This window comes from Staurois parvus, unplaced genomic scaffold (assembly GCF_062004578.1).
Source record: "Staurois parvus isolate SC_StPar_1 unplaced genomic scaffold, SC_StPar_1.0 ptg001509l, whole genome shotgun sequence".
In the NCBI taxonomy this organism is placed as follows: Eukaryota; Metazoa; Chordata; class Amphibia; order Anura; family Ranidae; genus Staurois; species Staurois parvus.
The window spans coordinates 39,068-53,561 of NW_028319305.1; the positions used below are offsets into that span (position 1 = coordinate 39,068).

The 14,494-nt window shown below is 50.4% G+C and overlaps 1 protein-coding gene across 4 annotated transcripts in view; it reads left to right on the forward strand.

The window, feature by feature from the left end:
- SLC4A5 (solute carrier family 4 member 5) overlaps window positions 1–14,494 on the forward strand; it is a 169,952-nt gene that overhangs the window by 19,248 nt on the left and 136,210 nt on the right. For all 4 annotated transcript variants that reach the window (XM_089662644.1, XM_089662648.1, XM_089662647.1 and 1 more), the window contains exons 2-3: window positions 2,324–2,385; window positions 2,468–2,656. In XM_089662644.1, the coding sequence (XP_089518770.1) occupies window positions 2,334–2,385; window positions 2,468–2,656 (241 nt within the window). In that variant the 5' untranslated portion in view covers window positions 2,324–2,333. The remainder of the gene's footprint in view (window positions 1–2,323; window positions 2,386–2,467; window positions 2,657–14,494) is intronic.

Consider the following 14,494-nt stretch of genomic DNA (forward strand, 5'->3'; position numbering starts at 1 on the left):
CCAGGGGTTCCTTGCAAGTAAAAAAGGCTGAGAAAGATGGATCTAGAATTTACTAAAAACTGAAATATCATTTTGGAGGATTCAACCTTAAATTGACTCTGTTGCTGCAAAACAAGACCCTCAATACTTACCTTTCTGGTGGGAAGTCCATGCTTTTTTCACTTGAGGAGCTACAGCCCCCAGAAGCATGTTCACCATCTGACACCTCCGAGGTTCCATCCACCAGCCACATCATTGCACATTAGTGTGAGGACCACAACACAGTGTCAGGGGCTGGGATCTTAGAGTGTCAGTGGTGAAGGTTCTGCAGAATGTTCTAGGTCAGGGTTCTCCAAACTGCGGCCCGAGGGCCATAAACAGCCCTTTGCTAGCCTTTAAACAGCCCTTGGGGCACTAATCCTCCGAGTGGTATGAGGTACTATTCCTCCAACTTACACCAACAATGGGGCACTATTTCTTCCACTGACACCAATGAAGGGGTACTAAATCTCCCACTGACACCAATGACGGGGCACTATTCCCCCCACTGACACCAATGATGGGACACTATTCCTCCCACTAATACCAATGATGGGGCACTATTCCTCCCACTGACACCAATGATGGGGCACTATTCCTCCCACTGACACCAATGATGGGGCACTATTCCTCCCACTGACACCAAAGATGGGGCACTATTCCTCCCACTGACACCAATGATGGGTCACTATTCCCCCCACTGACACCAATGATGGGACACTATTCCTCCCACTGACACCAATGATGGGGCACTATTCCTCCCACTGACACCAATGATGGGGCACTATTCCTCCCACTGACACCAATGATGGGACACTATTCCTCCCACTGACACCAATGATGGGGCACTATTCCTCCCACTGACACCAATGATGGGGCACTACCCCTCCCACTGATACCAATGATGGGGCACTATTCCTCCCACTGACACCAATGATGGGGCACTATTCCTCCCACTGACACCAATGATGGGGCACTATTCCTCCCACTGACACCAATGATGGGGCACTACCCCTCCCACTGATACCAATGATGGGGCACTATTCCTCCCACTGACACCAATGATGGGGCACTATTCCTCCCACTGACACCAATGATGGGACACTATTCCCCCCACTGACACCAATGATGGGACACTATTCCTCCCACTAATACCAATGATGGGGCATTATTCCTCCCACTGACACCAATGATGGGACACTATTCCTCCCACTGACACCAATGATGGGGCACTATTCCTCCCACTGACACCAATGATGGGGCACTACCCCTCCCACTGACACCAATGATGGGGCACTATTCCTCCCACTGACACCAATGATGGGGCACTATTCCTCCCACTAACACCAATGATGGGGCACTATTCCTCACACTGACACCAATGATGGGGCACTACCCCTCCCACTGACCACAAAGCCTGAGGCCATGTTTATTCTCATTGGTGCTGGGCCCGGCCCCGCTAAAGTCTGAATACAGTAAACTGGTCTTCTGTTTGATAAGTTTGGAGACCCCTGTTCTAGATCTTGAAGTGAGGACTTACCACCCACCACAGAGGTAGGTCAGTATGAAGAGTCTTTGCAGGTTCCTTTTTTTCTTTGGAGACGTTTTAGTAGCAGAGAAGTGACAACACAACATCTCTGGAAATGAGCAGCCTGGAGGGTGTCATACATGATGGAGGGTGTCATACATGATGGAGGGTGTCACACATGATGGAGGGTGTCATACATGATGGAGGGTGTCATACATGATGGAGGGTGTCACACATGATGGAGGGTGTCACACATGATGGAGGGTGTCACACATGATGGAGGGTGTCACACATGATGGAGGGTGTCATACATGATGGAGGGTGTCACACATGATGGAGGGTGTCATACATGATGGAGGGTGTCACACATGATGGAGGGTGTCATACATGATGGAGGGTGTCACACATGATGGAGGGTGTCATACATGATGGAGGGTGTCACACATGATGGAGGGTGTCACACATGATGGAGGGTGTCATACATGATGGAGGGTGTCACACATGATGGAGGGTGTCACACATGATGGAGGGTGTCATACATGATGGAGGGTGTCACACATGATGGAGGGTGTCATACATGATGGAGGGTGTCATACATGATGGAGGGTGTCACACATGATGGAGGGTGTCATACATGATGGAGGGTGTCACACATGATGGAGGGTGTCACACATGATGGAGGGTGTCATACATGATGGAGGGTGTCACACATGATGGAGGGTGTCATACATGATTCTTCAATATTGGATAACGTTTCATATGTTGATTGTCTTTCAGCTCTGAGGATATGATGGATGATGATGTCACTCCCTACAGGAAGAGATATGAGGATGAGGATGGTAGGTGTGAAGGGTTCCCCCCATTGTGGTGGGTTTCCATGACTATCACGGTATATACAGTAAGATTGTCTTCCGTCTGCAGATTATCACTCCATCTACATCGGGGTGCCCGCCCCGCGGAGCTACAGGAGGAAGAGGCGCCGAAGACGGTCCTTGTCCAGCCGGGACAGAAGCAGCGAGAACGAGAAGCATGAAAAAGACGAACATTCGGAGAGCGATGAAGGGGGGCGGCTCAGCTACGACAACGACAACTACAACATCAGCAGAACCGGTACGTCTTCCACATTTACCCGTTTACATAGATCTATGGGGGGCGGAGGGGCTCATGAGGCCGGGGTGTGGAATTCCAGGACAGGAGGGACACTGGAATCCTCGTAAAGTTTATATCATACGGTTGTGCTCCAAAGTCTCCCTCCTCTGGCAGAAACGGGGAAATATCGGCATTGATGGTGAAAATGTGACGGATCTGCCACAAAACTGTCTTTTATTGAAGGATGGTGATGACATGACGCCATTTGTGCTCACAGAGTTGTTTGGCTCCTTTATAAATCATAATGATAACAGAAGTCCCCGCCCCCTGGATCAGGAGTCTCCGCCCCCTGGATCAGGAGTCTCCGCCCCCTGGAATGTTCGGCTTTGGTACAGACACACAAGGTGACACACACAGGTTACCATGGCAATTAAAGGTTCATTCCCCACATCTGTGACTTCTTACATTACAATTAGTGTCAGTGTATAAATAGTCAGTGAGTCGGTTCGCTCTCACATGGATGCACTGACTAGGCTAGATACTGAGCCATGGGGAGCAGGAAAGAACTGTCAAAAGTCCTGCGTAACAAGGTAATGGAACTTTATAATGGAAAAGGATATAAAAAGATGTCCAAAGCCTTGAATATGCCAATCAGTGCTGTTCAATCACATATTAGGAAGAGGAAAATACGAGGATATCTTAATACTGAGCCAAGGTCAGGTAGACCAAGAAAAATTGTGGCCACAACTGCCAGAACAATTGGATACAAAGAAAAAACCCCCACAGGTGACCTCAGGAGAAATCCAGGCTGCTCTGGAAAAAGATAGTGTGGTTGTTTCAAGGAGCACAATACTTGAACAAAACTGAGCTGCATGGTCGAGTGGCCAGAAAGAAGCCTTTACTGCACCAATGCCACAAGAAAGCCCAGTGAGGCGTGTCAAGGTGTTGTCAGACATGTTGTAACCGGGCTTTCTTGTGGCATTAGTGCAGTAAAGGCTTCTGTCAGGGATCGCGGCTCCGGAATCCGGGATCGCGGTGCCTTCCTCCGCGCATGCGCACTGGCGGCAGATCACGCCGGGACACAGGCACTAGGTCCCGGCGAGCCGCGGCTGACAGGACGCCGCGCATGCGCAGTAGGAGCCGCGGGCACGCCTCAGGCGTCCAATGACAGCCGGGGGCGCGTCCTAACCGGCCAACGACAGTGCAGGGCGCACTATTTAAAGATGCCCTGCACTGTCACTGATTGACGCAAGGTCTATCTGTGATCCTGAGTTCCTGCACCCGTCTAGTGACCCTGATTGACCCTGACTACGCTGCCTGCCCCTGTGATTGACCCGGATTGCCCTGACTACGCTGCCTGCCCCTGTGATTGACCCGGATTGCCCTGACTATGCTGCCTGCACCCGTCTAGTGACCCTGATTGACCCTGACTATGCTGCCTGCTCCTGTGATTGACCCGGATTGCCCTGACTACTCTGCCTGCTCCTGTGATTGACCCGGATTGCCCTGACTATGCTGCCTGCACCCGTCTAGTGACCCTGATTGACCCTGACTACGCTGCCTGCTCCTGTGATTGACCCGGATTGCCCTGACTATGCTGCCTGCACCCGTCTAGTGACCCTGATTGACCCTGACTATGCTGCCTGCTCCTGTGATTGACCCGGATTGCCCTGACTACTCTGCCTGCTCCTGTGATTGACCCGGATTGCCCTGACTACGCTGCCTGCCCCTGTGATTGACCCGGATTGCCCTGACTACGCTGCCTGCCCTTGTGATTGACCCGGATTGCCCTGACTACGCTGCCTGCCCCTGTGATTGACCCGGATTGCCCTGACTACGCTGCCTGCCCTTGTGATTGACCCGGATTGCCCTGACTACGCTGCCTGCCCCTGTGATTGACCCGGATTGCCCTGACTACTCTGCCTGCTCCTGTGATTGACCCGGATTGCCCTGACTACGCTGCCTGCTCCTGTGATTGACCCGGATTGCCCTGACTACGCTGCCTGCCCCTGTGATTGACCCGGATTGCCCTGACTATGCTGCCTGCACCCGTCTAGTGACCCTGATTGACCCTGACTATGCTGCCTGCTCCTGTGATTGACCCGGATTGCCCTGACTACGCTGCCTGCCCTTGTGATTGACCCGGATTGCCCTGACTACGCTGCCTGCCCCTGTGATTGACCCGGATTGCCCTGACTACGCTGCCTGCCCCTGTGATTGACCCGGATTGCCCTGACCATTCTACGGACTGACTTACCCTGCTGATCCTGCGTGTGACCCGACTACTCTTTGCCCGCCGATTCTGTACCCCGCTTACCCCCACGGGACCCCGATCCGTTACCACCCTGCTGGGGCCGCCATCCTCTTCCCATCTGGCTCTCTCGGTACCTGCATACGTCCCCGGAGGTCTCCTCAGCCACTGGTGGGCCTGCTCAGAGGTCGTGACCTGGTCTGGGACTGTTTCAAGTCCATCCCCACCATCAGGGGCCCTGGTGAAAGCACAGCCCGGGCTTAGACCCCACGCTCTGGGTAGGTCTTTCAGTTGGCAGCCTGAGGCACCACCTGGCGGATCATAACAGCTTCTGTCTGGCCACTCGACCATGCAGCTCAGTTTTTTCAAGTATCGTTATACTGGAAGAAAAAGGAGATCACTCTAGTAGAAGCGTAGTAATGATGGAGTAGTGGTGTAGTAGAGGTGGCATGTGGTGTAGTGGTGGTGTAATAGAGGAGTAGTAAAGGAGTAGTAGAAGAGTAGTACAGGTGTAGTAGCAATGTAGTAGCTGTGTAGTAGTGGTGTAATAGAGGAGTAGTAAAGGAGTAGTAGAAGAGTAGTACAGGTGTAGTAGCAATGTAGTAGCTGTGTAGTAGTGGTGTAATAGAGGAGTAGTAAAGGAGTAGTAGAAGAGTAGTACAGGTGTAGTAGCAATGTAGTAGCTGTGTAGTGGTGGTGTAATAGAGGAGTAGTAAAGAAGTAGTAGAAGAGTAGTACAGGTGTAGTAGCAATGTAGTAGCTGTGTAGTAGTGGTGTAATAGAGGAGTAGTAAAGGAGTAGTAGAAGAGTAGTACAGGTGTAGTAGCAATGTAGTAGCTGTGTAGTGGTGGTGTAATAGAGGAGTAGTAAAGAAGTAGTAGAAGAGTAGTACAGGTGTAGTAGCAATGTAGTAGCTGTGTAGTAGTGGTGTAATAGAGGAGTAGTAAAGGAGTAGTAGAAGAGTAGTACAGGTGTAGTAGCAATGTAGTAGCTGTGTAGTGGTGGTGTAATAGAGGAGTAGTAAAGAAGTAGTAGAAGAGTAGTACAGGTGTAGTAGCAATGTAGTAGCTGTGTAGTAGTGGTGTAATAGAGGAGTAGTAAAGGAGTAGTAGAAGAGTAGTACAGGTGTAGTAGCAATGTAGTAGCTGTGTAGTGGTGGTGTAATAGAGGAGTAGTAAAGAAGTAGTAGAAGAGTAGTACAGGTGTAGTAGCAATGTAGTAGCTGTGTAGTAGTGGTGTAATAGAGGAGTAGTAAAGGAGTAGTAGAAGAGTAGTACAGGTGTAGTAGCAATGTAGTAGCTGTGTAGTGGTGGTGTAATAGAGGAGTAGTAAAGAAGTAGTAGAAGAGTAGTACAGGTGTAGTAGCAATGTAGTAGCTGTGTAGTAGTGGTGTAATAGAGGAGTAGTAAAGGAGTAGTAGAAGAGTAGTACAGGTGTAGTAGCAATGTAGTAGCTGTGTAGTAGTGGTGTAATAGAGGAGTAGTAAAGGAGTAGTAGAAGAGTAGTACAGGTGAAGTAGCAATGTAGTAGCTGTGTAGTAGTGGTGTAATAGAGGAGTAGTAAAGGAGTAGTAGAAGAGTAGTACAGGTGTAGTAGCAATGTAGTAGCTGTGTAGTGGTGGTGTAATAGAGGAGTAGTAAAGAAGTAGTAGAAGAGTAGTACAGGTGTAGTAGCAATGTAGTAGCTGTGTAGTAGTGGTGTAATAGAGGAGTAGTAAAGGAGTAGTAGAAGAGTAGTACAGGTGTAGTAGCAATGTAGTAGCTGTGTAGTGGTGGTGTAATAGAGGAGTAGTAAAGAAGTAGTAGAAGAGTAGTACAGGTGTAGTAGCAATGTAGTAGCTGTGTAGTAGTGGTGTAATAGAGGAGTAGTAAAGGAGTAGTAGAAGAGTAGTACAGGTGTAGTAGCAATGTAGTAGCTGTGTAGTAGTGGTGTAATAGAGGAGTAGTAAAGGAGTAGTAGAAGAATAGTACAGGTGAAGTAGCAATGTAGTAGCTGTGTAGTAGTGTAGTAGTGGTGTCTATACAGTAATTTCCAGCTTCCATGGGGCATCGGCCAAGTAGGGTATATACATAGTCCAAGCTGGGACTCACTCATACCTTTTTAGTAAGCTAAAGACCTAAATAAAGAGTGTGGTAACCCATAGCAACCAGTCAGCTCTCAGAAAGTCGGCTGTCGGTCACTATTCACCCCATGGGAGGTCTCTGTTTTATATGAAATCGAACATGGGGGGCACCTGGAAAGTGATTTCCTTCATAAAGACATGTAAAGAGGAACTCCACATATAAAGTATTTACCGTACTGGAATACATACAATCCGGCTATGACTCCACTGACAACCCGGGGGGGCTACATTCATTTTTTCATGTTGTCTCAGAATCTACTACAGAGCAGCACTCTATAGAGGCTGGACCAGCACTAGGAACCAATGTGCTGGCAGAGAGCAGAAAGATGACCTCACCAGTGAGTTGCTGCTCCTTCGTTGTCCAATGAGCAGGCTGAGGGCGTGTTTTGTTACCAAGCTGTGGGATGTGGTGGTTAGGATCTGGCTGTGGTGTCTATCAGGGGTACCCGGATTACAAAGCTGATTACTCATAATGACAAATTGTTTGGCAGGTAAAACGTTTAATGATCTATATAGTGACATTGATGCTGTTAGCTCAGTGATAGAAGCATTTTTGGTCCATATTTGTTTTACGGCGTGTCAGCGCGCTTTTATTAAACAAACTCAAAGTTCAACAGGAAACACAGATGCCCACGAAGGGGATTCCACCATCAACACACAAAATGAAAAATAATACCAAGCCACCTGGCTCTCTTTTGCAGAGATGCTGCTCAGGCATTAAATTTTGGATCGCTGGTTCCTCAGACCATCTCATGCAGCACCTCTGTGTTCCTGTGTCCCTCTCTCAGATCTCTGGGCTCTCCTGACTCTCTGGGCTCTTCTGGATCTCTGGGCACTTCTGAGTCTCTGGGCACTTCTGAGTCTCTGAGCTCTCATGGCTCTCTGGGATCTCCTGACTCTCTGGGGTCTCCTGGCTCTCTGGGATCTCCTGACTCTCTGGGGTCTCCTGGCTCTCTGGGATCTCCTGGCTCTCTGCACTGTCTGGACTCTCTGGGCTCTCCTGGCTCTCTGGGATCTCCTGGCTCTCTGGGCTCTCCTGGCTCTCTAGGCTCTCCTTGCTCTCTGGGCTCTCCTTGCTCTTTGGGCTTTCCTGGCTCTCTAGGCTTTCCTTGCTCTCTATATTACTGACCATTTCCTCTCCTCTATACCAACCATCTCCCCTCCTCTATACCAACCATCTCCCCTCCTCTATACGGACCATGTCCCTCCTATACTAGTCATCTCCCCTCCTCTATACTGACCATCTCCCCTCAATACTGACCATCTCCCCTCAATACTGACCATCTCCCCTCAATACTGACCATCTCCTCTCCTCAATACTGACCATCTCCCCTCAATACTGACCATCTCCCCTCAATACTGACCATCTCCCCTCAATACTGACCATCTCCCCTCAATACTGACCATCTCCCCTCAATACTGACCATCTCCTCTCCTCTATACTGACCATCTCCTCTCCTCTATACTGACCATCTCCTCTCCTCTATACCAACCATCTCCCCTCCTCTATACTGACCATCTCCTCTCTATATTGAACATCTCCCCTCCTCTATACCGACCATCTCCTCTCCTCAATACTGACCATCTCCCCTCAATACTGACCATCTCCCCTCAATACTGACCATCTCCTCTCCTCAATACTGACCATCTCCCCTCAATACTGACCATCTCCCCTCAATACTGACCATCTCCCCTCAATACTGACCATCTCCTCTCCTCTATACTGACCATCTCCTCTCCTCTATACTGACCATCTCCTCTCCTCTATACCAACCATCTCCCCTCCTCTATACTGACCATCTCCTCTCTATATTGAACATCTCCCCTCCTCTATACCGACCATCTCCTCTCCTCAATACTGACCATCTCCCCTCAATACTGACCATCTCCCCTCAATACTGACCATCTCCTCTCCTCTATACTGACCATCTCCTCTCCTCTATACTGACCATCTCCTCTCCTCTATACCAACCATCTCCCCTCCTCTATACTGACCATCTCCTCTCTATATTGAACATCTCCCCTCCTCTATACCGACCATCTCCTCTCCTCAATACTGACCATCTCCCCTCAATACTGACCATCTCCCCTCAATACTGACCATCTCCTCTCCTCTATACTGACCATCTCCTCTCCTCTATACTGACCATCTCCTCTCCTCTATACCGACCATCTCCTCTCCTCTATACTGACCATCTCCTCTCCTCTATACTGACCATCTCCTCTCCTCTATACTGACCATCTCCTCTCCTCTATACCGACCATCTCCCCTCCTCTATACTGACCATCTCCTCTCTATATTGAACATCTCCCCTCCTCCATACCAACCGTCTCCCCTCCTCTATACTCTACTCAATACTGACCATCTCCTCTCCTCAATAATGACCGTCCCCTCTCCTCTACACTGACCATCCCCTCTATACTGACTATCTCCCCTCCTCTATACCAACCATCTCCTCTATACCGAACAACCCCTCTTCTCCATACCAGCCATCTCCCCTCCTCTATACTCTCCTCAATACTGACCATCTCCCCTCCTCTATACTGACCATCTCCTCAATAACGACCGTCCCCTCTCCTCTACACTGACCATCTCCCCTCCTTCTGATTCTCTGGGCTCTCCTAACTCTCTGGGATCTCCTAACTCTCTGGGCTCTCCTAACTCTCTGGGCTCACCTAGCTCTCTGGGATCTCCTGGCTCTCTAGGCTCTCCTGGCTCTCTATACTGACCATTTCCCCTCCTCTCTACCAGATATCTCCCTTCCTCTATACCAACCACCTCCTCTCCTCTACACTGACCATCCCCTCTCCTCTATACTGACCATCTCCTCTCCTCAATACTGACCATCCCCTCTTCTCTATACTGACCATCTCCTCAATAACGACCGTCCCCTCTCCTCTACACTGACCATCTCCCCTCCTTCTGATTCTCTGGGCTCTCCTAACTCTCTGGGATCTCCTAACTCTCTGGGCTCACCTAGCTCTTTGGGATCTCCTGGCTCTCTGGGCTCTCCTAACTCTCTGGGCTCACCTAGCTCTTTGGGATCTCCTGGCTCTCTGGGATCTCCTAACTCTCTGGGCTTTCCTAGCTCTCTGGGCTCTCCTAACTCTCTGGGCTCTCCTAACTCTCTGGGCTCACCTAGCTCTTTGGGATCTCCTGGCTCTCTGGACTCACCTAGCTCTCTGGGATCTCCTGGCTCTCTAGGCTCTCCTGGCTCTCTATACTGACCATTTCCCCTCCTCTCTACCAGATATCTCCCCTCCTCTATACCGACCATCTCCCCTCCTCTATACCGACCATCTCCCCTCCTCTATACCAACCATCTTCAACCATCTCCTCTCCTCTATACTGACCAACCCCTCTTCTCCATACCAGCCATCTCCCCTCCTCTATACTCTCCTCAATACTGACCATCTCCCCTCCTCTATACTGACCATCTCCTCTCCTCAATAGCGACCGTCCCCTCTCCTCTACACTGACCATCTCCCCTCCTTCTGATTCTCTGGGCTCTTCTAACTCTCTGGGCTTTCCTGGCTCTCAGCTCTCCTGGCTCTCTATACCGACCATTTCCCCTCTTCTATACCAGATATCTCCCTTCCTCTATACCAGCGGTTCTCAACCTGGGGGTCGCGACCCCTTTGGGGGTCGAACGACGCTTCCACAGGGGTCGCCTAAGACCATCGGAAAACACATATTTCCGATGGTCTTAGGAACCGAGACACCGCTCCTCGCCGCCGCCGCCGCCGTCTCCAGGTGTGGGCGGGATGACATGCCGTCCCTGTCATCTGGACACACCTCGAGATCAATCCTCGCCTGTGATTGGCCGCCGGCACTGTAGCTCAGGAGAGGCACACAGGCGGCCAATCACTGGCAAGGAGGTGGAGCTTGGAGAGGAGGAGCCGAGCGGCACCGCGAAGATCGAGCGAGTGAAGAGGAGGAGAGCGGCCGGAGAAGGAAGACAGCTGACAGGTAAGTGTCGGTACCATGGGAGAGGGAGGGAGCGAGCGAGCCCAGGCTGGAGCAGGGGTCTGCAAGGTAAGTATCATTGGTGTCAGTGGGAATAGTGCCCCATCATTGGTGTCACTAATACCAACGATGGGACACTATTCCTCCCACTGACACCAACGATGGGGCACTATTCCCCCCACTGACACCAACGATGGGGCACTATTCCTCCCACTGACACCAACGATGGGGCACTATTCCTCCCACTGACACCAACGATGGGGCACTATTCCTCCCACTGACACCAACGATGGGGCACTATTCCTCCCCCACTGACACCAACGATGGGGCACTATTCCTCCCCCACTGACACCAAGGATGAGGCACGATTCCTCCCCCCACTGACACCAACGATGGGGCACAATTCCTCCCCCCACTGACACCAAGGATGGGGCACAATTCATCCCCCCACTGACACCAAGGATGGGGCACAATTCCTCCCCCCACTGACACCAAGGATGGGGCAGTATTCCTCCCCCCACTGACACCAACGATGGGGCAGTATTCCTCCCCCCACTGACACCAAGGATGGGGCACTATTCCTCCCCCCACTGACACCAAGGATGGGGCACTATTCCTCCCCCCACTGACACCAAGGATGGGGCACTATTCCTCCCCCCACTGACACCAAGGATGGGGCACTATTCCTCCCCCCACTGACACCAAGGATGGGGCACTATTCCTCCCCCCACTGACACCTATGATGGGGCACTATTCCTCCCCCCACTGATACCAATGATGGGGCACTATTCCCCCCACTGACACCAATGATGGGGCACTATTCCTCCTCCCACTGACACCTATGATGGGGCACTATTCCTCCCACTGATACCAATGATGGGGCACTATTCCTCCCATTGATACCGATGATGGGACACTATTCCTCCTCCCACTGACACCTATGATGGGGCACTATTCCTCCCACCGACACCAATGATGGGGCACTATTCCTCCCACTGATACCAATGATGGAGCACTATTCCTTCCACTGACACCAATGATGAGGCACTATTCCTCCTACTGACACCAATGATGGGACACTATTCCCCCCACTGACACCAATGATGGGGCACTATTCCTCCCACTGACACCAATGATGGAGCACTATTCCTTCCACTGACACCAATGATGAGGCACTATTCCTCCTACTGACACCAATGATGAGGCACTATTCCTCCCACTGATACCAATGATGGGGCACTATTCCTCCCACTGATACCGATGATGGGACACTATTCCTCCCACTGACATCAATGATGGGGCACTATTCCTCCCACTGACACCTATGATGGGGCACTATTCCTCCCACCGACACCAATGATGGGGCACTATTCCTCCCACTGATACCAATGATGGAGCACTATTCCTTCCACTGACACCAATGATGAGGCACTATTCCTCCTACTGACACCAATGATGAGGCACTATTCCTCCCACTGATACCGATGATGGAGCACTATTCCTCCCACTGACACCAATGATGGGACACTATTCCTCCCACTGACACCGATGATGGGGCACTATTCCTCCCACTGATACCGATGATGGGACACTATTCCTCCCACTGACACAGATGATGGGGCATTATTCCTCCCACTGACACCAATGATGGGGCTCTATTCCTCCCACTGACACCAATGACGGGGCACTATTCCTCCCACTGACACCAATGATGGGGCTCTATTCCTCCCACTGACACCAATGACGGGGCACTATTCCTCCCACTGACACCAATGACGGGGCACTATTCCTCCCACTGATACCAATGACGAGGCACTATTCCTCCCACTGACACCAATGACGGGGCACTATTCCTCCCACTGACACCAATGACGGGGCACTATTCCTCCCACTGACACCAATGACGGGGCACTATTCCTCCCACTGACACCAATGACGGGGCACTATTCCTCCCACTGACACCAATGACGTGGCACTATTCCTCCTACTGCAAAATTACAGTTATGAAGTAGCAACGAAAATAATTTTATGGTTGGGGGTCACCACAACATGAGGAACTGTATTAAGGGGTCGCGGCATTAGAAAGGTTGAGAACCACTGCTCTATACCAACCACCTCCTCTCCTCTACACTGACCATCTCCTCTCCTCTATACTGACCTTTCCCTCTTCTCTATACTGACCATCCCCTCTTCTCTATACTGACCATCTCCTCTCCTCCATACCAACCATCTCCTCTTCTCAATACCAACCATCTCCTCTCCTCAATACCAACCATCTCCTCTTCTCTATAATGATCATCTCCTCTCATCTATAATGACCAACTCCCCTCCTCCATAATGACCATCTCCTCTATGAGTAGTAGAGCTTTGACTGTAGAGAACATTCTTTCTATTATGTATGGTACTCTATAGACAGTCAACTCATAAAGACCTCAGACCGGTTTCAGCCATAGAGAAGAAGGCTTGGCCATGTGAGGGTCCATACAGAGGAAGAGAAGAGGTGAGGCCGCCATTTTACAGTCTTTTCATCTTTAAGTTTTATGGGCTCTATATTTAAATTGGACTCCATTGTCGTAGTTTTAGATATAACAGACCAAATGACTCCTACGGGCCCAGATCCAGACTTGTTCCCGGTGGCAGATCTGCTGTGTGGGTTGATGACCAATCAGCGTGTTATAGGAATTCTAGTTTTGAACAGCGCAGGTAGAGGGATTGACGTACATGGTGGGTCCTGGAATACATGGGGTCCCCTAGATTCTGTTTCTCATACATAATACACTGACATTGGTGTAATATTAGGCACAGTATGGAGATATTGATCCTACCTACATGGAGGGGCCCCAGTACATGAACATAGTGATAATAATGACCATGAATAGGTGCAGAGTGGGAGGTGGCCCCTCATATATAGAAATACTCCGACATTGGGCACAGTATGGGGATATTGATCCTACCTACATGGAGGGGCCCCAGTACATGAACATAGTGATGATAATGACCATGAATAGGTGCAGAGTGGGAGGTGGCCCCTCATATATAGAAATACTCCGACATTGGGCACAGTATGGGGGTATCAGTCCTATCTACACGGAGTGTCCCACACATATGAATATAGTGATGATAATGACCATGAATAGGTGCAGAGTCGGAGGTGGCCCCTCATATACAGAAGTACACCGACATTCCTGAAGTACACAGTATGGGGGTATCAGTCCCACCTACAAGATATATATGAATACTGTGTGGGGATATTAATGACCATGAATAGGTGATGTGAGTCGGAGGTGGTCCGTGGCCCAGCTTTGCTCTGACCTCACTCTCTAAGCCCCTCTTCATTGTAAAGCACTTGAAATTCTCTAATCTGTTCATTAAGCTGTGCAGTCGGAGAAGAGAAACTTCATTCATCAGAGGAGAGGACGGGGGGGCAACATGCAATCTCCACCGCCAGGTAGGACCTAAGAGCTGACACTCCACCAGTACAGGGGTCTGGGGGGGGGGCAACATGCAATCTCCACCGCC